Raw genomic sequence first — 25,135 nt, 5'->3', positions numbered from 1 at the left:
CATGCTTAATTTAGTTCTTTTATTTACAAGATAAGATGATAAAAGTGTAACATTAATTAAAAAACATGTCTAAAATATGTGATTACAAAATATGGGTTTGTTAAATATGTAAAGTGCTGTAAAGTTTGTATGAGGTAAAGTTTGTAATTGTCACATGACCAGAGTTTGGTTGAGAGCACAACCATGGCATTGTGGAGCTAGCATGGATACATGGCTACAGATGCATCTACAGCCTCAGCGTTAATGTTATTCTGCATGTGGTCCAAGAGGCGCACACGGTATGGTTTCATGTATATTGTTTGTATAATGTTGCATACGTGTTCTACACTGGTAATGAGAGGACATTTTTTGTGATATCCATTATTGTGCATTTTTCTGTTCTGCTTGCACAAGACTGTTTATGGACACTGATATGAGAGACTGAAAAGCTCAAAACATTTATGTTGTAAACTTTGTGTTTCTTCAGTTTTCACGGTGTCTGAAGACAATAAGAGTGAGAGAGAGAGAGAAATAAATTTCCGAAGACATCAGTATGATGCGTGGCCATTCTTTGTTGGACCCCTGTAGTTACAGTGAAAACGTACCGCCAACGTGGCTGGAAGTTCGACGTTAGAAGCAATGCATGTTCCAGAATAAGAAAAGAAGAAACGTTCTTGACAGCGCAGTGTGTGTGGTTCGAGAACACAGCGGAAAAGAGGCTTGCAAACTTAAAAAGAGGAAACACCATTATTGGCGCTTTGGACGGCAACGACCACGACTTCACCAATAGAGGGCGACATTGACCATCATAAACTACAGCTCTGCAAATCTCTGCCGCTGCACACAGCAAGAACTGTAAAATCCCTGGCGGTCTTCAAGGAAAAGATAACGGCTCTTCAGTCAGCGCCAGGTTGGGCTGTGATATATCCACAACTTCATGGAGAGGTTTGGAGTTTGGAGAGGTCTATTAAAATAATAATTTATTTTGTTTAAGAAAGGTACTGAGTTAAAGGTAACCAACCTGTCATTATAGCCAAAGTGTTCCCTTTTATTTTACAAGTGGTGTTGTTTAAAGTGTTCTAAAAATGTTTAAGAGTTCAACTTAAAAGAAGAATAACAAGGGGTGTAGTTAAGCAAATTGTTGCAAGAATCAGATTGTACTGAGAATTGTATATTTGCCAGGATCGCATGTACATATAGCAACAACTTGTTTATGCAGCAGGTTTGCTGAAACATGTACAATGTCAGTAAACACAGAAAAATCACATATTGAAGAATGCAGAGAACAAATTGATTCCCTTAAGGAAGAGCTAAGTAGATTGAATGAACAATTGAAATTACACACTGATGATGTCGAAAGAGAGAAATTGGAGTTACTCATAGGTGATATTCATGCTAAAATAGAAATCAAGCAGATAATGTTGAAGAAGCCTGCCTCTAATACTTCAAGACTAGAGCCCAGGAAATCCTCAAGGGAGCGAAAGTTAACGCCCAAAATGCTAGAACTTAAGCAACAAGAGTTTTCTCAGAAGGAGAGTAAATTTATCAAACTATATGAAAGCTGGAAAGAACAAGTTAAAGCTACACGTTCCAAACTTAAAGATGAGTGCTCTGACCAGGAATTAGCTGACATGATGGATACTGTCGAAGGGCTAGAGTCACAAGTGAAAAATACATACGAAGATATGAGATCGCAGTCAGCCCCTTCTACTGAGACTAGAAGAAAAATTGATTCCTGCACAGCAGTAACAGCGGACTTGATGAGAATACTTAAAGTACGTATGAGTGAAGTGGGGCAAGAAGAGTTTGATGCTAAGGCAGAAAATGCGAGACTTCACATGGTGCTAGACAGAGAATATGCTCAGTCAATATTTGGGACTACAATCTCCCGACCTTCTGTACGTAGCTGCCGCTCAAGCTGTTTATCGGAGCAGCAAAGCATCAATGTAAAAAAGGCAGAGTGTGCTGCACAGCTTGCCGCGAAGCAGGCCGAGATAGAGATGGAGGAGGCTATTGCTACACAAAGGCAAGAGCTTAAAAGACTAGAAAATCAGCGAGATCTTCAGGAAATAACTGCAAAGCTAAAGGCTTATTCTCAAGCAGATTCAAGTGAAGCCTGTGGAGAAGACAAAAGCGCACACAGTGCGGTAGTCAGTTGTCCTCCATTAGCTCCTGAAGAAATCATACCAGAGCAAACCTACAAGAATAATAACAATGAACAACCAAACAATAATAACAATGAGTCATTGTTAATGCAAGCCTTGCATGACACAATGGTCCTCACCAGACTTCCTGCACCTGAGCCCCCAGTCTTCTCAGGGGACCCACTTAAGTTCTTAGAGTGGAGCACTAGTTTCAAAGCTTTGATAGAGCGGCGATGCACAAATCCAGCTGACAGGTTGTTCTACCTACGCAAATACATCAGTGGAGAAGCACGGTCTGTATTGGAGGGAAGCTTTTACAGAAAGGATGACGAAGCATATGACCAAGCTTGGGAAGCTTTGAATGCTCGGTATGGCCACCCCTTTATAATTCAGCGTGCATTTAGGGAAAAACTGAACAACTGGCCAAAGATTGGTTCAAGAGAGTCACTTAAACTGAGACAATTTAGTGATTTTCTGACAGCCTGCAGCAATGCTATGCCATACATCAAAGAACTGCAGGTGTTAAATGACTGTGAAGAGAATCAAAAATTGCTCCAAAAACTTCCTGACTGGGTGACTTCTCGTTGGAATCGTCGCGTCACAGTGCAGTTACAGCAAAAAGAAGAATATCCAAGCTTCAAACAATTTGCTGATTTTGTTGCACAAGAAGCGGAAGTTGCATGCAATCCTGTAACATCATTTCATGCCTTGAAACACACTGAAGAAAGGTCAGCTAGAGACATAAAGCGTCCAAAAGCTAATGCATACATCACAAATGTGAAAGCATCAGAGAGAACAACCACAGGATACAGGCACATGTATTTGCTGTAGAGAAAGCCATTCTATTCACAAATGCCAGATCTTTGCTAAAATGTCCGTGGAGAACAAAAGAAAGTTCATACTTGACAATAACCTGTGCTTTGGTTGTCTCAGAAGAGGACACAATTCAAAAGACTGTAAGCGCAAGGCGACTTGCGGAGTTTGTAAAAAAACATCATCCAACAGCTCTTCACGAAGACCGTCCAAAGACTCCAGTGAACACATCATCACATAGAATGCAGGCAGAAGAAAACGTATCTGCACTTTCTTGTTGCATGGACAGAGGAGATGGTGGGAGCACATCCATGATCGTGCCTGTGTGGGTTTCTTCAACCACCACTCCAGAGAGAGAGACCTTAGTGTATGCTCTATTAGATACACAGAGTAGCAACACTTTTGTAGATCAAGGGGTATGTGAGGAGATGGGGATGAGTTTAGAGCCAGTGAAGTTAAAGCTAACCACTATGATAGGAAGAGATTCCATTGTTCAGAGCGAAAGAGTTAGTGGGCTCAGAGTTAGAGGGTTTTCCTCCAAAAGCTTTATCAACTTGCCACTTGCCTATACCAGAGACTTCATCCCACTTGAACGTTCACACATTCCCACCTCTGAAACTGCCAAAAGATGGGAACATCTAATCAGAATAGCACAGGAGATGCCTGAGTTAATGGATTGCAAGGTCGGGCTGTTAATAGGCTACGACTGTCCTAGAGCACTGGCACCACGGCAAGTAATCGCGGGAGGTGACGAAGAGCCATATGCAATCAAGACAGACCTGGGCTGGAGCATTGTTGGCAGTTCACAAAAAATGGCAACATCAGCAGAAGTGACAGGCCTGTGCCATCGCTTATCTGTTAAGGAACTTCCACCCTTGACACCAGCCACCATCATCAGAGTGCTTGAGTCAGACTTCAAAGACACAGCTCCTGGAGAAAAGAGCATATCACAAGATGACATACAGTTCATGCAACTGCTAAATGAGAAAATACACCAGAATGCTGATGGGCACCTAGAGATGCCACTTCCCTTTAAGGCACGCCCTCAGCTGCCAGAAAATAAGCGTCTGGCTCTGGTGTGACTTAAGCACCTGAAAGGGAAGTTTGAGAAAAATCCCAAATTTAAGGACGATTATGTAAGGTTCATGGACAATGTCTTCAAGGAAGGTGATGCTGAAAGAGCTGAAGATGATCCCAGAGAAGGAAATATGTGGTATATTCCACATCAAGGCGTCTATCACCCGAGAAAACCGGAAAAAATCAGGGTTGTGTTTGACTGCTCTGCAAAGTACAGTGGCACAGCTCTGAATGATCACCTCTTGACTGGACCTGATCTCATCAACAGTTTGACTGGAGTACTCTGCCGATTTCGCCAACACCCAATTGCAATCATCTGTGATGTAGAGAAGATGTTTCACAGATTTCATGTAAACAGAGAGGACAGAAATTACTTGCGATTCCTGTGGTGGGAAAACGGTGAAACAAACACAGAGCCAAAATAATATCGCATGAAAGTCCATCTTTTCGGGGCCGCATCCTCACCAGGCTGCGCAAATTATGCAATGAAGTATCTTGCGAGCCAAAATGAAAGGGAACATCCCACAGCAGCCAACTTCATCAGAAGTAGTTTCTATGTTGATGATGGGCTAATCAGTGTAAAAACTGTGAATGCAGCCATTGAACTAGTGAGAGATGTGCGGAAGGTGTGTGCAAAGGCAAGACTAAGGCTCCACAAGTTCATATCCAACAATAGAGAAGTCCTGGAGTCAATTCCACATAGTGAACGAGCTAGTGGAGCCCAGGATGTGGACATCAGCCATCATGAACTCCCAGTTCAGACTGTGTTGGGAGTAAGGTGGAGTGTAAGCAGTGACACCTTCTCCTTTAAAGTTGCCCTGGAGGAGAAACCAGTAACACGACGGGGAATTCTGTCCATTATAGCCTCTGTGTTTGACCCATTAGGCTTCTTGGCTCCTTTCCTTCTAATAGGAAAGAAAATTCTACAGGAAATGTGTCTAAAGAGCATTGGATGGGATGAGCCACTGCCTGGTGAATTGAAGCCACAATGGGAGAGTTGGGTCACTGATCTGAAGAACCTGCAGAGACTCCAAATCCCAAGATGCTTTGTACCTGAAAGCCTTGGGAAAGTCCAGAGAATAGAACTCCACCACTTTTCAGATGCGAGCAATCGTGGGTATGGTCAGTGCTCATATGTTCGGGTGATGAGTGAAGACCAAGTGCATTGCTCCCTAGTCATGGGCAAAGCAAGAGTTGCACCCACAAAAGTTGTAACCATACCAAGGCTGGAATTAACAGCAGCAGTGGTGTCCTCAGCAGTCAGCAGAATGCTAAAAGAGGAACTGGAGCTCAAAATTGACCAAGAGTATTTCTGGACTGATTCACAGGTGGTTTTGGGCTACATTAACAACGAAGCTCGCAGATTTCACGTTTTTGTTGCTAATAGAGTGCAAAGAATCAGAGAAGCAATTGATCCTGCACAGTGGCACTATGTTGACACCAATCAAAATCCAGCGGATCACGCTTCCAGAGGCCTCACAGTAGCGGAACTCATCAGTTCAAATTGGCTCATTGGACCTCATTTCCTGTGGGAAAGAGAGCTTGTCACACCAGACTCAACTCCAGACCTTCTGGTAGGTGATCCAGAGGTCAAAACGACACAAATACTACAAACAAAGGTAGTAGAGGACAGGAACTTCTTGGAGAGACTCAAAAGGTTCTCAAAATGGCATACAGCAGTAAATCTAGTTGCTAGGATTCAGCAACTAGCCAAAAGAGCCAATGCAACAAAGGGTATAAATGTGGAAGACAGGAGAAAAGCATCTTCATGTGCTTATAAAATTAGCACAAGAAGATGCTTTCAAGGAGGAAATCCAAGCACTGAACCATGGTAAATTACCACAGAGCCATCCTTTGTTCCAACTTGACCCAATATTGCAAGACGGTGTTCTCAGGGTAGGAGGGCGGTTAAGGAAGGCTTCCTTACCGCTTGACATGAGGCATCCAATAATCCTACCCAAACATGGCATAATTACACACCTGATTTTAGATCAGTGCCATGAGAAAACCCAACATCAAGGCAGAGGACAGACACTTAATGAGCTGAGAGCAAATGGTTTCTGGGTTGTTGGTGGGAGCAAAGTTGTGGCTAATCACATTAAGCAATGTGTTACATGCAGGAGAGCTCGCAGGCCAACAGAAACACAAAGGATGGCTGATTTACCGGCCACTCGTGTTGACCCCTCACCACCATTTTCCTATTGCGGGATGGATTGCTTTGGACCTTTCCATACAAAGCAAAACCGCAAGGACTATAAGAGGTACGGTCTTATATTCTCTTGTTTGTCCTCTAGATCAGTCCACATAGAAATGTTGGAAGATCTCACGACAGATGCCTTCATAAATGCTTTGCGGTGTTTTATAGCTATTCGTGGAGCCATCAGACAAATCAGATCTGATCAAGGAACAAACTTTGTGGGGGCAAAAAATGAACTGACAGAGGCCTTAAAGGAAGTAGATAAGGACAGACTGTCTGCTTACCTGGCCAGGAAACAGTGTGACTTTGTCATGAATGTGCCTGACGCCAGTCACATGGGAGGTGTTTGGGAACGGCAGATAAGGACAGTCAGGGGTGTCTTAACCAAGGTCCTTTCACAGAGTGCTGGAAGATTAGATGATGCTTCTTTGAGAACATTCTTCTATGAAGCCATGGCAATTGTTAATAGCCGTCCTCTCACCACCGACAGCATCAGTGATCCCAAAGCCTTAGAGCCACTCACCCCAAACCATTTACTCACCATGAAAACCTCTGTACCACTGCCTCCACCTGGAAAATTTGTGCCAGAAGATCTGTATGCCAGGAAAAGGTGGCGCAGAGTTCAATATTTGGCAGAGCAATTCTGGAGTAGATGGAGGAATGAGTACCTCTCAAACATCACACTAAGACAACGCTGGCACTCTCCAAGACGAAATGTTAGAATAGGCGACATTGTCATTGTGAAAGACGAAGGAATCCCTCGCAGTGAATGGAAGCTTGGGAGAGTACTGGATGTTTGCAAAGATGAAGATGGTCTGGTTCGGAAAGCCAGAATACAACTAGGAAATAGAAAACTATCGAAAGAGGGTGAAAGGCTCAATAAACCATCCACTCTTGAACGCCCTATACATAAATTAGTGGTCCTAATAGAAAGTAACTAGAATGTTCCAGTGGAACTTCTGTAAGTGTGTATGGGATGGTTAAAGTATTAGGATTGACTTGCAAGTTTGTCACAATTAAGTACTGTTTGGTTCTGTAAATTCCTAGATTTATTCAAATTATTTACAGATTTCATAAATCATAGTAATTTGGTGGGAGTGTAACTGTCCCTGAGACAGTTAAAATAAAGTTGGTTATTTCATGTTTCTGTGATAGATTCATGCTTAATTTAGTTCTTTTATTTACAAGATAAGATGATAAAAGTGTAACATTAATTAAAAAACATGTCTAAAATATGTGATTACAAAATATGGGTTTGTTAAATATGTAAAGTGCTGTAAAGTTTGTATGAGGTAAAGTTTGTAATTGTCACATGACCAGAGTTTGGTTGAGAGCACAACCATGGCATTGTGGAGCTAGCATGGATACATGGCTACAGATGCATCTACAGCCTCAGCGTTAATGTTATTCTGCATGTGGTCCAAGAGGCGCACACGGTATGGTTTCATGTATATTGTTTGTATAATGTTGCATACGTGTTCTACACTGGTAATGAGAGGACATTTTTTGTGATATCCATTATTGTGCATTTTTCTGTTCTGCTTGCACAAGACTGTTTATGGACACTGATATGAGAGACTGAAAAGCTCAAAACATTTATGTTGTAAACTTTGTGTTTCTTCAGTTTTCACGGTGTCTGAAGACAATAAGAGTGAGAGAGAGAGAGAAATAAATTTCCAAAGACATCAGTATGATGCGTGGCCATTCTTTGTTGGACCCCTGTAGTTACAATTACATTTCATGAAAATAAGACCCAGAGGCAACATATAGATAGAGAATAGAATTGGCCCCAGTACACAAACCTGGGGAACACCACAAGTAAAGGGGGCTGTGGAAGAAATAAAATCTCCAACCTTCACTGAGAAAGTCCTATCACAGAGGTATGAGATCTGAACCACTCTAATGGAGTACCTTTGATGCCGCAGTGCTCCAACCGAGAGATTAAGATGTTGTGGTCAACAGTATCAAATGCAGCGGTCAAATCCAAAAGCAAAAGCACAGCTGAGACAGTGGCTATTAAAAGTTCTTAACGATCTTTTACAAGTGCTGTTTCAGTGCTATGAAAAGCTTTAAAACCAGACTGAAACCTCTTGAGAACATTGTGACCATATAGAAAAGATTGCAGCTGAACAAATACAACCTTTTCTAAAATTTTTCACAGAAATGGGAGCTTTGAAATAGGCCCGAAGTTTGCAAGAACAGAGGAATCAAGATTAGGTTTTTTTAAGCACAAGCTGGCACAACACCTGATTTAAGACTATTAAGGCTATTAAAAATGTCAGAACTGACAACCTTTTTTTAAGAAATGTGTTGGAACAACATCATTTGGACAAGATGTCTTTATGCCATTACAAAGTTCTTCCACCTGATCAAAACACACAGGCTCAAACTGATCAAAATCAGATGAATATTGCAAAAATGTCATGTGAAGGCAGGGCGGTCATAAATCGAAGATGTTTTATCTTATTTATAAAAAAAAAAATGCAAAAATCTTTCACAAGTTTGTGTGGAACTATTTATGTGGGAAGCAGGAGAAATATTCAGGGCAGAGTCAATGGTTGAGAAAATAAGCCTGGGGTTGTTGAAGGTATTCTCAATAATACTGGCAAAAAACTTTGATTTTTCTGCTTTTACAATGTCCTGGTATTAGACAGGACATTAGACAGGCTGTCTCTCAGCATCAGGAAAGACACCTGCAACCCATCTTTTTTCCACTTACGTTCAGCCTACCTGCACTCTCATTTGGCTGAATGAAAAAAGTTTTAAACGGGGCAATCTAATCAAGAACAATTTTGCATTTATAATTAAAAGCTGATGCAATCTGCTCTTGACACTTTTTTAAAAGCAATAGAAAATTGTCCTGTTGCAGATGGTTTAAATACAGGGTGTTGGAATAAAAAATGTAGTATGGCAATAGGATAAAAGTATGTCAAACACAACGGGACAGTGGTCAGAAAAAAAAACACGTCACATATTTCCATGTTTGAGACTGGTAGACCTAGAGACAGCACAAGATCCAGAGAGTGACCCTGTTTATGGGTTGGTCCCGACACAAACTGGGTAAAAAAGTCTCTGGCCAGTGGATTTGAAGAACAGCACACATGAATATTAAAATCACCAACAATTAATATTTGGGACATTTCCTACTAAAAAATTTGAAAAGCCTTTGATAAAATCTTTATGGTATTTTGGAGGTCTGTAGACTGCTGTGACAAGTGTCGGTCGAGGATGCCCCACTTCAAACCACAGAAGTTCAAAACTTGAATAAAAGTCAGTTAAAACCTGTTTGGATGCGAGCTTACTTTGTGCAGAAACATTTAAAAATCCCTGAAATCTGGGAGCAGCAAAAACGTTGCAAAAATCACAGCTGTGACGTCAAACACTGATTTAATCCATCATGCACATCAGTGGTTACCATGCAAGAAAAAACACAAACTACTTTTCCTGTCAATGTCTAAACTCTGGTCTAACACGCTTTTATGAAACATAACTTCATTTTGCCACTAGATGGTGCTATGACTGCCGTTAGCTGTGTTCGGGGTTGGACTTTCATCAGACATCTGGAGCAGGCTGGATTTCTCAGTGAAAGATCAAATAAAGTACTAAAGTAAGTACAAACACGATGCCGTAGAAAAAACGCTCTGATGTAATAATAATAATAATAACAATAATAATAATAATACTACTAATAATAATGATGATGATGATGATGATGATGATGATGATGATGATGATGATGATGCGTGGAGCAGATCCAGCAGCACCTTCGAAGTGTGAGTGCTCGACTCACAGATATCACAGGAACATCAGACCCTCTGAATCCTCGTGAATAAAAAGGACGTGAATAAAAAACAAGTGTGTGTGTGTGTGTGTGTGTGTGTGAGTGTGAGAGAGAGAAACTCACACACTGGTACGTACCTGTTGAAGTCGTCGTCGTACTCGACCTCGTCATCTGAGGGAAAAAAGTGAAAACCTCATTAATCGTCTGACTTCATCCAGTTCAGAGTCAGGGTGGTTGAGGACCTATTTGTTTGTTTGCGTTTTATTTATGTTTCTGTCATTGAGCAAGAAGAACATACAGCTAGCTGTATGCGCTGCTGCTGCTCACTTCCTGTTCCTGCGGTGGACACTTGTGTAAACAGGAAGTTGTCAGTACCAGCTAAAGGTGTGCGAGCTCAGGCTCATCTGAACTTCATCAGTAAATTGTTTTTTTAATCTTGCACCTGTATGATGTCACAGAAGGGGGGGGGGGGGGGGCAGTTATCAGGAAAACATTTTGTGAAGGGGAAGGAGCTAAAGCAGTTAGTTTCAGACAGAGTATCAGACAAAGAAAGCAGCATCTGATTGATTAAAGGAGTACACCATGGGACTTCCGTTGACGCCATGATCTAGTCAAGCAGCATAAGGAACGAGCTCCATCCAGATTAATACAATACTCCTAACTACAGTTTTTAAAACTGCAGTTTTTAAAAATGCAATTTCCATTCTAACCAACATGGCATCGTCCCTGAGAGGCAAGGGATCCAGCAAACAGGATCAAAATAAAGATAAAGGCGAGCATTTGACGCAATTAACTCTGTCCTTGAATGCAGATGCTAATGCTACTGCTAGCACTTGGGATGCAGATACGAGGATACTAGCAGAACTAGAGAAGATAAGAAAAGATAACAAAGATGGGCATATGGAAACACAGCAAGCTCTGACAAGACTGGAGGCATCTGTCAAGAATCTGAGAGAAGATATGACAAAGCTGGAAAACAGAACAACGGAGATGGAGGAGCGTATCGGTGACAGCGAAGACTCCACCAGGTGCCATAAACGAGCCCTCCGGTACTTCTTGCATAGAGAAATGGATCTCACTGCACGATGCGAGGACATGCAATATAGACTAAGATTGGAATAGAGCGAGCACACAGAGCCCTCGCCGCTAAGCCCAAGAACCCTGTCAGCACCGCGCTCGCTGGTGGTCAGATTCTGGGACTTCTCTGTGAAAGAGACCATCCTACAACAAGCCTGGGATCAGAAGCGAGTCTTATATATGGGCACACAGATATATTTTGACCATGATTTTTCCCCGGAACTGCAAAAGAGGAGAGCACTGGTACGAGATGCAGTAAAGCAATTAAATCTGAAAAACATAAGAGCCAAGTGTGTGTTTCCAGCAAAACAGAGACTGTTCAAGGATGGTGGTGAGAAGACGTTCTCAAGTTTGATGGATGCCCTGCTGACGCTTCAAGAGCTGGGGATACAAGTGCGAGTCGACCAGACGGAGTGCATGGAAGCGGAGCTATCCCGGTGCCGATGGTCAGCTGAGGGAACTAGGGCAGGTATGACCCTCTCCATTGCAGAAAATGAAAAATGTCTTTATGGAGCACTGAGATATTACTCTTGCCGAGTTCATTTTAGTTTTTCTTGGACATAAATGTTAGGAAAAGGTAACCAAATTTTGCTTGTTCAGTGGATGGAATGTGCACACACAAGTAGATACCAAATCCCCACTTATATAGCCGCAATGAACCGATCTGCGAGCGGGCAACAGTGACGACGTAACACATTGTGTTTTCCCCCCTCGGAGGACTCGTCACCACCCTCCGCCCTGGATACACCGGGGTCTGGATTACTCAGGTTGTTCTGAATTCAGTCGGGTACGTGGAAGCTACTGTTCTTAATGTTCTTTATTTGTTTACTTCTGAATGTTTTTCAGAAGTAAACAAACTCACTCACTCTTATGGGGAGGATTGAATGTATAAGGATGAATATTCTTATTAATTATAAATCACCACTCTTTCACAGATTTCTTAAGACCTTGTTTATAGAAATTTTAATATTATTGAGAATAAAAATAATTCAATTCAATTCAATTTTATTTATACAGCGCCAAATCACAACAGTCGCTTCAAGGCGCTTACAGTCACCTCAAGGCGCTTCCACACCTATTATTCCTATTTCAGAACCAACCCATTTTGATCCCACAGTCTGCATTCAAATTATTACAAAGCATTACATCTAAATTTATTTTGCAGAATAAAGGACCAAGGGTCAGACTCAAAATGTTAATGGAAAAGAAAAAGGGGGCCTCAAATTGCCTAACTTCAGAATGTACTACTGGGCAGCTCAATTAAAATCAATGGCTGCCTGGATTATTCATAATTCAGAAATGCAGTTGGTATCTATGGAAGAGTATTCATTACCAGGTATCTCCCTTCGGAGTCTCCCATTTCTCAACCCACAATCACGGGAAAAAATTTTTTAATAACTAATCCATGGGTCAAGCATACTGTAAAGATTTGGAACCAAGTGTTAAAAATGCTAAAAGGGAATTTGACCATGTCTTGAGCTGTTCCCATAAATGGAAATGTTGAGTTCCTTCCATCATTGTCAGATCGGAGTTTTGAGAGGTGGGCGGAGAAAGAACTGATTACAGTCAATCAGCTGTTTGAAAAGAATACTCTTAAAAGTTTTGCCCAACTAAGGGCTAAATATGCTTTATCCCCAGGGGACCATTAGAGATATTTGTAGTTAACAGACTACATTACCAAACATAAAGATTGGGACAATATTAGAAGAGAACCAATCGGGTTAGAAAAACATTTTATAAAAAGGAGTTTTGACCTTGTTCGGGTGTTTGTCCAGTCATATATTGTTAACGTGTTTTATATATGTTTCATGTACTCTGTGTTATGTGATCTGAACCTGATGCGTGTCAGCCCTGAATCCTACCTAAGTGCAGAGATCCACTTCTGTCACTTGGAGCCTTGAAGCCTCTGTCTTTGTCCTGAGATGCTCCTGCAGAGAAATCACGAGTTCCATTTTATCTGTCAGCACCAACAGCGTGACTGAGACTGCTCCAGATCAAACAGGAAGGTCCACATCACCAGACCACACAACCATCCAACCACACGAACATCCAAACACACAACCATACCAGTTGGAGTCCAGAGAACGGCCATGTTCAGGATCACAATCAGTTTGTTAAAGATCAGGTGACCTCACAGAAACACACTCGACCCAAACTCGCTCCGAGAGAAATCAAACTGACCGTTCCTGCTGAGGTTTGGCTCCGACATGCTGCTTTGTCCTTTTCCTCCTCCTCCTTGACCCTCCAGCGACCCTCCTTGACTCCCCCTGGATCCGGACACCTCCCCCTTCCTGTGAAGAGGAGACCGCAAAGACTGAAGACCCTGACAGACAGTCCAGCAAGTCAAATTAATCAGACACCCCCCACTCCACCCCAGATTAGACATCCTCTCTTCCACCTAACCAGAGCAGACAGCATCAAACAGCAGATTGAACATGGACCAGAAACAGCGAGAGAAGAGGAGGGTTGTAAAGCGGCTGGTCTATCAGCTCCGCCTACAGCTGCACAGTTCAGACTGCTGGTTCCCATGCTGTGGGGCATGGCCCTTCACCAGGTCAGGAGATAAACCTTAGGGGTCGTAATATGAACACTCAGAAATTTTTCGTAGATTTTACATTTTCTGCACAGATCAAACACTCCTGTTAAGTCAGCAAGAGTCTGACTGAAAACCGAAAGGGGTGCACTTGATTTATGACAAAGAGAAGCCAGCAACAGCTTCAAGGCAAAAATAAATATAGAAAACATGGTGTTTAATCAGTTTATCCTGTCTTTATGATTTCTACAGTCATCCCTGAAACTCAAAGCTGACCTATTAATGAAGCCTATAAATCATTTGACTATGTAAGGAGATCCCCTTTCTCTGACATCAGACAGTTCCAGGAATATAAAAACGGTTTATCAAAACACTTTCGTGCTCACGAGAGGAACCAAAATGTCAGAGCAGAGAGGAAAGCCTAGAGGTTTGATGCTGACCTGCTTCACCTGGAAGGATTCATCAGTGGCCAATCACATGAAGAGAGGTGCACCTGCAGCTCACCTGAGCTCAGAGGGATCAGAGAGAGGCTCGTCTCGCTCGCCCTCTGAGTCAGCAGCCAGCACAGACAGGCTAAAGCCAGGAGAAAGAGGAAGAGGAGAAAAGAAGGAAAGAAAGGAGTCAGTGAACATCAAAGTCTGAGCTTCTATTGAGGAGGACGTAATCAGCCATGAAAACTGTTAAACGCCCTCAGAGTCATGAGCAGAGGAGGAAGAGAAGCTTGGAGCTCCCCCGTGACCCACTTTCTCCACAAACGTCAATAAAGTTTTACATCGCCACCATCAAACTGTAATCTGAGCTGAGTACAGCTTAGTCCACGGGACTGGCGTCAACAGGGATGCTAATTTAACTCACGCGTAATGAGGCAGACAGGCGAGCAGCTCCGAGTTTACCTTCCCCAACACGTGACACGAGGCACAGCAGGGCGGGCACAGGTAAGAGCAGGGAGATCTTCGGCAAGTGTTTCTGTGGTCGCTCCGTCAGGCGGTGCTTACACGAGTGTTATTCCTGTATCTCTGTGTCCATCTGTGGGTGTGACGCCCCCTGCTATTAATGGGCAGCAGCGTGCAGAGCCCGTCACGTAGACAGGGAGCAGGGAGATCAATAACATCTGCTCATTGCTGATCGATCACTGATCTAAAAACTGTTTGATCAGACTGACATGGTTTCAGGTGCTGCCCAGACTCCGGCTGCTCCACTTTCATCACAAACGCTAAGCTGAGACCTGCGTCACGCTCTACAGGAGGTCACCCACATAGAGCTTGGCCACACCCACATAAAACAGTCACACACACAAAGACAGCTCGGTCACACCCACAGAGGGCTCAGTCACAGCCACAGAGGGCTCAATCCACACCCAGTCCATCTAGGGAACACCAACACCGTGATCCTGCTCCACATTCAAACCCCAGCTCACAGCTCTGAACGCCTCCTGACAAGCTGTTAGAAACACAGAATCGCTCCCACCATGGAGGAAACTCTCCAGCCAATCATCATCATCCTGGATAAATCTGAATGTTTGCATTCGTCAGTGAAACAGCCCAGAGCACAGAGACACTTCAGTGAAAATCTGCTCATTAAGAACAAATACAAATAAATTATAAATAATAATAATAATAATAATAATAATAATAACAACAACAACAACGATTCTTTACGCAGTCTGTAGTGAAGTGTGTCTGTGTTGGTCTCTGCGCATCTGTTTCACTAAAGTTCTTTAAATAAAGAACGTACAGCTCCTCTGATTGGGCATGATGGGACGTGCACACTCACTCGCTCAGACTTTTGCCTCGTCTCATGGAGGACACGTTGGAGCCAGAGAGACTCTCCTCCAACACAGGGACGGCACTACCGCAGGAGGAGTAGGAGGAGAAGGAGGAGAAGGAGGAGAGGAAGGACAGGGAGCACGTTCAGACACAGCACAGGTGTGAACAGCACAGACAGGTAAAGTTCTATGGTGTTATTTTTGTGCAACTATTTGCCACTATTTCAAAATAGTGGCACAAATATAACCCCATAAAATTCAGGTGTGAGATGAAAGAGAGAAAGCTGGAACAATTTCTTTTAAATGCAGAAAATTCAGTTTTCTATTACAACATGTTTGCATGTATCAAAATGTTCAGATTGTTTGCAACATTTATTTTATTGAAACAATTTGTAGGAAAGAAAATCTTAAAATTATTTTCCTTTTTTGGATTCAGCAAATATTTTCTGGAAATTTTCCTTTTATTTTGGAGGGGAGGGTAAATGTGAGGGGGAAGGATAACTACTGTGGTTTGAAGCTGAAAGGAAATACGTTTGACCCACAAATTCACACTGACTCAGAGGTCAAAGGTCAGCCAAGCTCACCAGCCATAGGTCTTCTGCGGTTTGGGCAAGGGGTCGTCAAAGAAAGAATCTCCTTCATCGAGGTCTTCCTCCTCCTCCAGGTCCAGGTGCTCCCTCTTGTCGGCAGAGATCTCCTCCTTCTGCTGGAAATCTCCTTTACTCAGAGAGCGTTCTGAGTCCTAAGCAGCGACATGACAAGTTCAGATCACACCGTGCACCCCAGACTGGAGGTGAGCAGGTGATGAAGACGCGGTAAAGAGGAAGATGTGGAGGCCGATTAAAGCTGTAGTAACGAGGTCACAGTGTTTCAGAGCAGAAAAGTTAGATTTGATCATAATCAGCTGCAGGTCTCAAACAAAAGCTGATGTTCAGCAGCCGGGAACTTCCTGTATGTTTCACAATACAAGCTTTTAAAGAGGCAGCAACACAAGTTAGAAAAATGTTCACGTCTTCATTCAGAAATAAACAAATCTATTTAATCAGTAAAACTAAAGATGTGTACTCTTTTGCAGCTTTTATTCTTAAAGATGCGAACAGGAAGAAGCCATTTTATCACATAAACACAGAATAAACTAGGTTTATGGTGGCAGTGATAGTGTCTGGTGAATTCAGATGCTGTCGCTCACAGGCTTAGTGTACTGCCCCTCAGCAGGCTTCCTGAAGTCCGCCAATCAAGAGAAATACAGCAGTGAGGGGAAGGAGGTAAAACGTATTTTCCCATAATCGGATAACTGATTATTCTGAACTACGACTGATGCAAAAGTACTCTGGAAAGTTGGGGATGTTTGAATATTAAAAGATTTAAAGTTAGAGCCTTTCATTTTATTTCCTAACCAGAAGAGCTGTGATCATTATAGCTGATGTCTTATGAGATGAACATAAGTCATAACATGAATAGCTTCCTGTTTCTGAGCTGTGACAGAGGAGGCCAGAGAGGAGCGTTAGTCAGAAGTGCTGCTGTTTATGGTGATGGTTAGCAATAGCACAAAGTGAGTCTCTCATCTGCTCCTCATTGTGTTACCTGGGCTGCTGTCTGACTTTGTCCTCTGAGGCCTTTATACCTGGGGATCTGTGCAGGACAGGATAGCAGCTATCAGCTAACAGGCTAACATCAGTGCTACACGGCTATCAGCTAACAGGTTATATCAGCTCTACATGGCTATCAGGATAGTATTACAGCTAAATGGTTATCAGCAGAGCTATCAGGCTAATATCAGCACTACACAGCTATCAGCTAAAAGGCTAACATCAGTGCTAATATCAGCTCTTAACATTACAGCTAAATGGTTATCAGCAGAGCTAACAGGCCATCATCTTCACTACATGGCAGTTAACAAGCTGAAATCAGTGCTAGCATTAACTCAATGCAGCTACCAGCAGAACTAACAGGCTAACATCAGCATCTTCATCTTGGTGCCAGCAGCTGTAACTGTGTTAGAACACAAATTAAACTGTTCTAATTCTATTTTGTGAACTATTTATCCCACAGTTTTCCTTCTATCGTGTACACATGTGCTAAAGTCTGCTGCAACCTGACCTTTAGTGAACTGTTTACTTTTAGGTTTGTTTCTGTATGTGTTTTAAATATTCTTTTAAATATTCTTTCCTTATCCAACTCAATTTTATTTTATTTAGCTAGCACCAAATTACAGCAACTGTCACCTCAAGGCGGTCGCGTTTGGGAAAAAAACAAAAATACAAACCCAGAATCGCTGTGATGTCACCAGCTTTAAATACAGGGAGATGAAGTAAAGCGGAATGACCTTTGACCGGTCAGATGACAGAGCAAACGTACCTTACTGACTTTCTGCTCAGGTAACTGGCTATGAGTCACACCCATATCAGAGTCCTGAAGCACCTGAACAAAGATGAGACCTTGTGAGACTCGGAGTTTCTGAAGAGCATTTTCTCGGATTTATACTCTAAATGTTTCACATTAACTCATAAAATGTGATCAGAAACCAAAAATTGAGTCTCACCACACTCCTGCACTGAGAGAAGAGCCGCCGGTACATCCCGAGGAACTGCTGGAAGTCTATAGCTGTAAACGTATTGATCAAATCAACCAGATCAATCAGACACAGATCAGTCAGAGCGCCATCAGAGTTTCTCATCAGTGTGATTGGTTTAAAATCGTTTTCTTACTTGTAGAGAAGTCTTTGTCTGAGGCTCTGAGCTCATCAGTGACGAACCTCTCCAACAAGTTCCTGTAGATCACACAAACAGATTAACCTTCATCATCATCGTCATCATCCTCAGACTCTTTCCGTGTCCCTCTTCACTGTCTGAAACAGGAAGTAAAACCTACTTGTTCACAGCGGGGAACAAATCAGTAAAGATGTTTTTCAGATTTTCTCTCAGCACTGAGCCGCTGTGGTCCTGCCGGGGGTCAAAGACAAAAGATCAATACTTGCAGCCTGTGGTTGGACAATAGCTGATGACATCACACACAGGTACAGTGTGGGGCTCACCTTGTCGTAAAAGTCAAACTTCTTATTGGCATTTGTGATCTGTTTCTGAGTCAGCTCCTACAACGAGGGGAAGGAAGGAAGTAGTTTATTTGCTGATAAGGATCAGATGTGACACGTGTGAACCTGTGACCTCACGCTAAACCTCTCTGAGCACGCTCAGTGATCAAAGAGCTGAAGCAAGATATTGGCTGAGATTAGATTGCAGCTCACAGAAAACAAACCACAGATTAAACCAAACCGGTGCAAGCAAACACACACACACAAAACACACGCCTTATATATACACACAGACACACATTGAACAGAAACCTTGGGGGGTTAAGGGATAACTCTGGATTATTTAATCTCACACTCAAATTGGCCTCTGAGTGATGCCACGGATGGAAAAATGTTCAGAGACCACGCCCACACCAACCCATAAATGCCCCTAACAGCAGGACGGGTTGACGAACTGACCAATCGAGCTCCAGAAATAGCACGGAGCCCCCCCCCTCCTCTCCACGCTCCTCCTGACTCATCCATCTGTGGCGTCAGTGTTCAGTTGGAAGTGAGTTAAATGAATCATTTTAAGTCAGATTCTCATGTTTGTGTCAGCTAAGCCGTTTCTTTCAGAAGGATCAAACGTGTGCAGCCTAATTTTACATTTTGGTCCATTTCAGTTCTCATAGTCGCTCTGATCTTCTGTATTGTTCTTCATGTTAGCTCCACCTGACTGTCAGGGGTGAAGCCCTGCCCACCTGCTGCTTCAAATAATCCTTACTGATCACCTCATTGTTTACTTGCATGTAACCACCAATGTGATTGGTTAGCTTCTGTCATCCACAGACTTTTTTAGCATTTAAACGAATAAAAGTCCAAATGTCTTCAAACTACACAAAAATTAAACAAACTTGATGTGGATCATACAAAGCTGCCGTGTCAGAGTCCAGAGCTGAACAGAAGACTTCATGCACGTTACTATCAGTACTAGTGTCAGTAGCAGTACTGTAATACCAGTACTGTGGGCTGGTTGCGTGTGCTGCAGAGTTCGGAGCAGAAACTAGGACACCCTGAGATCAACAGGAAACCAAAACCCTCCATCTACTGACATCATGACCCAGAATAACCCACACAGACACACGCACCGGCACACAAACACACCAACACACACACACACACAGTGAAGGAGAAGTCCGCTCATCTTGGGAATGCTCCCTCCTTGGTCTCCCTGCTCTCACACGCACACATTCCATCAATAACTCTTCATCACTTCACTGACATCATCATCCTCAGGAGGTTTGTCTCACCTCAGCCAAGGAGGCCGTTTTGTCCCGGTGGCGCCCCCTCCTGACAAGCTCCAGCAGCAGTGGAGACTTCCTGTTCAGGTCCAAGTCGGAGAGGCCGAGCTCCCTGGAGACCTGATCCCGCCCATCCAGACAGCTCGCCTGGACAAACACAGCAGCAGGAAGCAAATAAAGCTTTATCAATAAAACTAAACCAGAACTCGTCCAGCCGGCACAGGCCTCACGCTCAGCAACAGCATAAACATCCTTTATTGGCTGATACTGGCTTCTTTGTTTAAAAAAAAAAAAAAAAAAAAAACCACACAGACAAAACTTTATTTAAACGCTGAGCAGACATGGAGCGGACACTTAAAGGTCGTGTTGCATTTGTCAGCAATAATGTTTGCATTATTGCAGTCCGTTCACCCTCATCAGTGAGCCATCGGCACCCTTACTCGCTGACAGCGTACAGGTTGAAGTCTGAACTCGCGAGTAGGCTGAATGTATCACCCCTGAGCCTCCCAACGACACCGGCGCTGTCTGCACACCTGTCAGCAGGCCTCCCTTGCCCTGCAGCTTCTCATTGAACCCTTCATCTAAAACAGAAACAAAGTTCTTACTGTTGTCACCATGCAGGGTGGGCGGCGTGAACACGCTAGTTTGCAACTGTGAGAACTTGAAAACAAGGCGACACAGGAGCCTGAAATTGACTCCATCAGTGTATCTACTAAAAATCTCAGAGGAGTTCAAATCTTAGTGTCCTCAGAGGTCAGAGATCAAGTGTTCTGAAAACGACAGCAGGAAGCTCCTGCTGAGTAAAGTCAGGCCTAACAGAGTTTAATCTCAGCATACCAGTAAAATCATCATCATCAGCCGATCTGACAGTCATTACTGTTACCGATGGCTCTCTGCACGTCTAGCTCCATCTGTGCTGGTCCTTGAAACACCTCTGCTGTAAGGTTGTATGAGGGGATGCAGAGGTGGAGGTGCAGCTGGATGCTTCTCTGCTTGGGCCGAGCAGTTTGTTCTAACGTGGGAGAATCGCATCGTCCTCGAGGGTTTGTGAGCTTTCCAGAGTTTGTAACTAAACAGAGAACAGAAACCGTCACACAGTCGAGGGGAAGCCAACCAGTGATCTAAGCTTCAAACCCACAAACCACGAGAAGGAAAATTGAGTCAGTTTGTGGTCGCGAGCGCGCCTCAGCGAGTCCTCGGCTACAGGAGGAGGAAACCGCTCGCTGTGTGGCGTTGAGCTTCAAGTGTTGAACACGGCGTTCAGGAGCTGCTTCGGTCCTTTGTTATTTACACATCATCGCTCACATTTTCTTTCCAGTCACAAGCCGCCATCATCACGCCTCTGATTTATCGATACACTGGAATATGTATTATTATGGATCCTCTACTGATACCACAGCTCTCATAGCTCAAACACTCAAACAGCAAATACAGCTGCACTTTCTTCACAGCTTCATGACACCTGAAAGCAGCATGAGGAGTCAGCGGCAATGACGAGGAGGAAGAGGTGGAGGAGAAGCTTCTGGTACTCACAGAGTTGATCTCTGGCTCGAAGACGGCGAGGCTGAAGTCCAGGTTAAAGACCTGCAGGAAGTCCACGATCAGACTCGCCACCAGACGACCTGCAAGGGCATGATATCATCACTATCACCATAATCAAGATGCATCACAGGGAAAACTTCTCTCTCAGCAGCTGAGATCATCTGATGCTGTGTTCAGAGACAATCTACCAATCCTTATCACTCATCAATCACTTCACGTATTGATTGATTACCTGGCGTGTCACTACTCATGATCTGTAAGACTGATCAAACACTAAAATCTGATTGATGTGACTTTGCTCGCATTGTCCTGACACTAATTTTAATGAAGCTTTTTTCTTCTCATTGTTTAACATCATTTAATTCCTGAAGGCCACAGGAAGCATCAGCATCTCATCACTTATTCACACAATTTAATCCCAAAAGGTGAAAAACATCCTGCTGGAGATGTCCAAACTCTTCACATGCCTCTGAAGCAGGGAACACTGTGATGAGCACTGTGATGTCACTAGGAAACCAGAAAACCATTTTTGGTCAGACGAACACGTCCTGACCTCCAACTCTCTGCTCGGCTTTCACACCACTGAACGTGGTCACTACTCATGCCACAGACCAACCAGGACTCAGCTGCAGGCCTCCAGTTTGACCCCAGTGGTTTAAACGAGCGTATGTCTGTGTGCATGTATGTGTATGTGTGAGCATGTCTGTGGCGTCCTGCTGCTGTGTGTTTGTGTGACACCCTCAAGGGCCAAAGAGATCAAAGCTCTGATCTTCATCATCATCAATGTGACTGCTGCTAAATAAAGGACAGAAAATCACATACCAACAGGAAGTCACATAATGCAGGAGTGACCCAGAATCTCAGGGTGTGAGTTGGAGTTAGCTCTGATTGGTGGATTCCTGTTAATGGAGCACACCTTATAAAAATACTGACACCATGTAAACGTCACAATGAACACCTAAAATCCAGGTGAACTCCTGCTCGTCAACTCTGTCTGCTCCCTGCAGTGGTCTGAGATAAGACCAGCTGACAGCTGTAGCCACAGTGCCCCCCTGTGGGGCACATAGGAGCTGCAACGCCTGCTGACCGAGGTCATTGCAGCCTTAACCTTTGCTGTCACAGCTCCAAAGAACGCCAACTGGTCTGTTCAAGAAAACCGGACTTACCATACACAAAGAAATGTATAACAATCATATCTTGTTGTATAAGGACTGCACTGCTTCAGCCAAATCTACATACTATTCTATGTATTCTATTAAACTATGGTTTAATCAGTTCTAGTGAAGGTAACTCCAGGTCTCTCGTTTCATTGTTTAGTAAAATTACAAAACCTCCGGACTGCTGATTTTTGCAACTCTCATATCTTTTTTCACTCATAAAATCGCTGATATCCACCAACAACTTAAATCTGTAGGAGCTTCTAGCTGTGAAGTAGACTTTCTGTTTTCCTCTTCCCTCCATAGCTGATGTACCAAATCTTACTCAAAAATCAAAATCAACCACTTGTCAGCTCGACCCTCTTCCCACTGTGTTAGTTAAAGCTTGTCTCCCTTCATTGGCTCCTCCTATAACTAGTATTATCCACTCTTCCCTTAACACTGGAATCATTCCTCCATCCCTGAAAACTGCTTCTGTCACTATAATTCTCAAAAAGTCTGGTGCAGATCCCAATAATTTTGATAATCTCCGCCCTATATCAAACCTCCCCTTTATTTTGAAATTTCAGTCTGGTTTCCGCCCCAATCATAGTACAGAAACGGCTTTGTTAAGGATTACTAATGACCTTCTGATGGCAGCTGATTCTGGTCTTTTAACCATCCTCATCCTTCTCGATCTTAGTGCGGCATTTGACACAATTTCTCATGGTATCCTCCTGAGCAGATTAGCATCCATTGGCATTAGTCACACCCCCCTTGCCTGGTTCACCTCATAGCTCTCAGACCGCACTCAGTTTATCCAACTTAAATCACACTCTTCAAGTTTCTTTCCCGTTTCTGCTGGTGTGCCCCAGGATTCAGTATTAGGGCCCTTTTTCATTATCTACATGCTCCCTCTTGGCCAAATATTCCAAAAATATAATATCAATTTTCATTGTTATGCTGATGACACCCAGCTCTGCATTTCCTCCAAACCTAATTCATCCCTTCCACCTACCTCCCTCTTATGGAGATCAGATCATGGTTCTCCTCCAATTTTCTCAAACTTAGCAGTAATAAAACAGTTTTACTCACTGGCACAGCCTCTATCTTAACCAAATCTAACAGTTTCTCCATTAAAAATTCCCCCATCCTTCCTTCCCCGCAGGTAAAGAGTTTGGGTGTCATACTTGACAGTCCTCTCTCATTTCATAACCCGATCTGCATACTTTTCACTTACGTAACATTAACCAGCTTCATCCCATCCTTAGTCAAAGCTGTGTCCCAGATGTAACACAGGCACTTTTATTAACATACAGCGTAGATGTACATTAAAAAATTACTCAAAAATAAATTATCAGCATTTATTAATAGTGCTCCATAAATAAAAGAAAACAATGTTGTTTTTGTGATAACAAAAATCTCACAATTGTGCAATCAAAATGTAAACTAACAGACGCTGAGTATAATAACAAAGAGACAGATTTCACAGCTGCTCTGTTCCCAAGTTCTACAGCGTGACTGAAAGCCTGGAGTTTGAAATCCTCTGTGTAACCGTGTCTTTTAACAGGAGCCATTTGAGGTCCCAATACGCACACAATACGGTAACATTACGTTGAAGCACAGTACGTATTACTCCGCAACAGTGGCGGTCCTAGCCTGTTTGGCGCTCTGGGCGAACACTCCCCACTTTTCTTGTCCATCTTCCATTGGTTTTAATTTTGCACTCCAGTATGAACACCCATCCCTCAACTCGAGGATCACCACAACATAATCTAACACACCTACACCTTAGTTCAGCGTTCCCCAACCTTTTTTGCACCACGGACCGGTTTATGCCCGACAATATTTTCACGGACCGGCCTTTAAGGTGTCGCGGATAAATACAACAACATAAAACTAGCACCGGCACCGAAAAAAAAGAAGATTTATTCATAACACACGTGAAAAGACCCAGGAAAACCAAGTTAACAATAAAAATGATAACAAAATAACGCCAAAAACTGATAAAAACCCTGAAAACCATGCATTTCACACCCGAGCCTCAACTCTCGCGGCCCGGTACCAAACGACTCGGCCCGGGGGTTGGGGACCGCTGCCTTAGTTCACAGATTCACTTTGTCTAGGGTGCATTTCTGAGATTTCACACAACCCAGGATTCAAATCGTGAATAGATAATGGGCTTGGATTTACAACATTATAAATTAAATGTGCTCTATTTGGAAGCAGCAGGGCCCCCTCCCCTTTCGATGGGTTGTGTGTAAGACTTTAAATCATCAAACTGTAAATTTTAAATTGTTATTGATCCCTTTACCCCTGGTCCTAAAGTGTATATTTATTTTCTTACTATTCTTATATTTATTGTTTGTTTACTTGCACTGCTGTAACTGGAGCCTCGTCGTCTCGTCTCTCTGTATACTGGACTGTATTTAGAGGAGATGACAATAAAGTTTACTTTGACTTCAGCAGCGAGCAGGCGCACCACTTTTCGTGTATAGAATTTCGAAAAAACATGGGTGCAAATTATAAGTCTGTATTATAATGTCTGGTATTTTCGTGTTTGTTGGTTTGTTTTTATTTTGTTTTATTTTGCGAGTTGGTTATTAGATGCTGCTCCAGCCAGTCAGAGAATCCCCCGCCGCCCCGCCCTCAACTCCCTGTGCCGCAGGCGCACATCGCAGACGAGGGCGACCTTACTCCCAGCAAATGGGCGATAGAAAACCGATCGGTGCCTATGCCATTCCCAATATGCGCTGGCATGACGTCGGGGCAGCATAAGT

General features: G+C 43.2%; 1 protein-coding gene across 4 annotated transcripts in view; it reads right to left on the bottom strand.

Moving 5' to 3' along the window:
- Nucleotides 1-25,135, bottom strand: part of cep43 (centrosomal protein 43) — a 42,652-nt gene that overhangs the window by 1,598 nt on the left and 15,919 nt on the right. The window contains exons 4-17 of one of the 4 annotated variants that reach the window (XM_085432739.1): nt 21,211-21,299; nt 19,687-19,824; nt 18,401-18,457; nt 18,238-18,308; nt 18,075-18,136; nt 17,909-17,970; nt 17,725-17,787; nt 16,951-16,998; nt 15,951-16,108; nt 15,375-15,449; nt 14,106-14,174; nt 13,250-13,359; nt 12,931-12,996; nt 10,129-10,162 (exon numbers count right to left, since the gene is read on the bottom strand). In XM_085432739.1, coding sequence (XP_085288865.1) covers nt 10,129-10,162; nt 12,931-12,996; nt 13,250-13,359; nt 14,106-14,174; nt 15,375-15,449; nt 15,951-16,108; nt 16,951-16,998; nt 17,725-17,787; nt 17,909-17,970; nt 18,075-18,136; nt 18,238-18,308; nt 18,401-18,457; nt 19,687-19,824; nt 21,211-21,299 — 1,102 coding nt within the window. The remainder of the gene's footprint in view (nt 1-10,128; nt 10,163-12,930; nt 12,997-13,249; nt 13,360-14,105; nt 14,175-15,374; nt 15,450-15,950; nt 16,109-16,950; nt 16,999-17,724; nt 17,788-17,908; nt 17,971-18,074; nt 18,137-18,237; nt 18,309-18,400; nt 18,458-19,686; nt 19,825-21,210; nt 21,300-25,135) is intronic. The other 3 variants (XM_085432740.1, XM_085432741.1, XM_085432742.1) reach the window with 3 other exon arrangements.

The sequence above is a fragment of the Copadichromis virginalis genome, linkage group LG15 (genome assembly GCF_057382275.1).
Source record: "Copadichromis virginalis isolate Kocher_CV1m ecotype Utaka linkage group LG15, C_Virginalis_male_GT1.1, whole genome shotgun sequence".
NCBI classification, from domain to species: domain Eukaryota; kingdom Metazoa; phylum Chordata; class Actinopteri; order Cichliformes; family Cichlidae; genus Copadichromis; species Copadichromis virginalis.
This window is presented reverse-complemented; position numbering and strand designations above follow the sequence as displayed.